The 2,919-nt window shown below is 55.9% G+C and overlaps 1 protein-coding gene across 1 annotated transcript; it reads left to right on the top strand.

The window, feature by feature from the left end:
- Positions 1-933: 933 nt before the first annotated feature.
- On the top strand, positions 934-2,608 carry LOC136474606 (uncharacterized). Its single transcript, XM_066472165.1, has one exon. It carries the CDS (start codon positions 1,311-1,313, stop codon positions 2,271-2,273), a length of 963 nt encoding a protein of 320 aa, XP_066328262.1. The 5' UTR covers positions 934-1,310; the 3' UTR covers positions 2,274-2,608.
- The last annotated feature ends 311 nt before the right edge of the window (positions 2,609-2,919 follow it).

The raw sequence follows: 2,919 nt of genomic DNA, 5'->3' as shown, positions 1-2,919 counted from the left end.
TCATGTTCAACGGCTTTTCTGCCCAGCAGTACATAACCATAAAAATCGAATCTTAATTATTGGGCAACTTATACATTTTTGTGATAGTAGTATTTGTAATTATGTACTCCCTTCATCCCAAATTGTAAGTCATTCCAAGAATGTTGGAGAGTCAAAGTTTTTCAAGTTTGACCAAATTTATATAACAAAATAATAATATTTATCATACCAAGTAAGTATCATTAGATTCTTCATTAGTTATATTTTCATATTATACCTATTTGATGTCATCAATCTTTGTGTTTCTCTCTATAATTTTAGTCAAACTTGAAAAAGTTTGACTCTCCAAGATTCTTGGAATGACTTACAATTTGGGATGGAGGGAGTATGTCAATATTCCAAACAAGGCTTTTTTTTTAGCTGATGAAGAAGTATCCAACGGACACCACATTACCGCGACTCTCCGCGGCCTGGGCCGGTCCACAGTGCCACACGCCCACACGACGCTTCCGCACAGGCCCACAGTGCCACACGACGCCACCAGAAGTACAAGCTTGTCTCAAAACAAAAAAACCAGGAGTACAAGCAAAACAACAACGGGACCATCCAATCCGTGTCCGAGGCGAAGGGAATTTGACCCGCTCCGATCCGGGCCAAGCCAACGCCGAATCAACCACCCAGTGACGAGCGAAATCATGAGGTCTCGACTCGACGGCTCACCCAACTCCGAGGTCCGAGTTCCCGACCCGAAGGCGCAAGCAAACGAAACGCCGAGCACAGCATCGCGCGGTCGCCCCTGCATGCCGGCTGCCGCCGGAATCTTATCAATTCCTCATCCATCTCCTCCGGCTCGTGCCCTCGCCCACCTGACCTGCCTGCTCCCTCTATCGCCACCCGCCCCCCGCATCGCTTCTCGCCTTCTCTTCTCCGAACCTTATTTAAAGCCGGAACCGCAGCGTCCGAAACGAAAAGATCCTCTCCTGCCTCCCTCCCATCGCACCCGCCCGCCCAAACGCACGCGCTCGGCGCACGGACACCTGCAGGCTGCAGCTGCCGCGTAGCCAGCCAATCTCGCTTAAACAAAACCCACCCAAATTTAAGCAATCCCAATCCCAGTCCCAGTCCCAGCCCGAATAGCGTGATTTTTTGGCCGAAAGTAAGGAAGGCAGGTGCACCTGCGCCGTCGCAAATTTCGCTTCGCTCCGCACCCGCGCCCGCCTCGTCGTCAATCCGTCCACCCACCCATCTACCGCGCCGAGGGAACGACCCGCGGCGGCTCCGGCGACGTACGCGGGGAGAGGAGAGGAGAGGAGACGAGATGAGATATTGAGATGAGGCGCGACGGGGTGGTGGGCATGAGGTGCAAGAAGCACCCGTACCAGGCCGGTGGTGGCGTCTGCGCCACGTGCCTCCGCGACCGCCTGCTCGCGCTCGAGGCCGCGCAGAACGGCGACGACGCGTCCTCGCCGCCTCCCGCGCCCGCGTGCGCGCAGGCCCCTCCGGTTCCGCCCGAGCCCCTGGCGTTCCCGAGGTCGGTGTCGCCATACGTGTCCCGCAGGAAGTCGGACACGTCGGGCGCGCTCAGGCACCACCCGAGCCTGCTCTTCTTCCGGACACCGCAGGTCGGGCCCGCCTACGGCGTCGGCGGCGGCGGCGCGTTGGAGGAAGGCGACATAGCCTACGAGTACGAGAAGCGGCGCGCGCGCAAGTTCTCCGTGCTCGCCACGCTCTTCGGCCACCACCACCACCGCCACCACCACAGATCGGAAGAGAAGAAGCATCAGCAGCAGGGAGGCGCCCCCAAGGAGCGCAAGAAGCGTTCTTGGTTCGCCGGGATCATACGGCGCCGCCGCAAGAAGCAGGCAACGCCAGCGCCGGAGCCGGCCTCGGTCACCTCGCCACAGTCGGCCCCGCCGAGGCGCTCCTCCTGCCGCGCCCGCGCGGTCAGCAACCGGGGGCTCTCGCCGGAGCGGGACAGCCACGGCGGCAGCGGCGACGAGAGCAGCAGCTCGCCCGCCGCCGCGGATCCCCCATGGCGGCCGTCCCCGTCCCCCATGCGGAGGACCCCCTGCCGGCGCCGCCAGACCAACAGCATGCCGTCGGGTTTCGCCGTCTGCCTCAGCCCGCTCGTGCGGCCCAGCCCGGGGCGCCGCCACCGTCCCCCCGTCCAGCCGCCCGACCCCGGCTCCTTCTCCTGCGAGCTCCGGCCGTCGCCGCTCCACAGCCTCTCGTCCGCCGCCTCCGTCACGCGCTGTCGATCCAGGAAGCTCGCCGACGGCGGCCGCTTCCGGTGATCTTTGCTTCCATTTTCCTCCTCTCATTCCACCTAATCCAGATTACTAGTCCACTTTTTAGAATTTCTTTTTTCTTTTTGGATTTATTACATTTTGTCCATCTATCAGTGAAGAAGAGTCTGTAAGATTTGATTGCCACACCCAAACCAAGTCCAAACCACCCCGTTGACATATACTATCTGCGTAGGTTACTACTGCTTGTCGGCCCAACATTTTGTGGCAATGTAACGAGCTGCTTGTACTGCTATCAAGTAACTACATGTTCATGTTTTGTACAGCTACCTGTGTAATCTCGATTTCTTCTTTTGCGAAAAAACTGAACTACTCTAACCCATAATTCTTTGTCAATGATGTTCGGATTAAGTACTAAGAAAGAATAGTCTTAATGATATGTCTATGGTACAGGTTCTACGTACAGAATTAAATGCTGCTGGAGATAGACAGATGGAGGAGAGAGACAGCATTCGCAAAGAGATTAAAAGAAGTTTCTTGATCGTTTTGTTTTGTGTCTGAATGAAAGAGTCCTGAATCTGAAACTATTCTATGGCCGATGAAAACAAGAGATCCCATCGGCTGGCCGAAAAAAAGACTGATGCTGCTGATGTTGATTATTTCAAACACGACCAGTGATACATCAATTCTACTA

Source organism: Miscanthus floridulus, chromosome 8 (genome assembly GCF_019320115.1).
Source record: "Miscanthus floridulus cultivar M001 chromosome 8, ASM1932011v1, whole genome shotgun sequence".
NCBI lineage: Eukaryota > Viridiplantae > Streptophyta > Magnoliopsida > Poales > Poaceae > Miscanthus > Miscanthus floridulus.
Note: the sequence above shows the minus strand (reverse complement) of the source record. Positions and strands in the feature narration are given on the sequence as shown.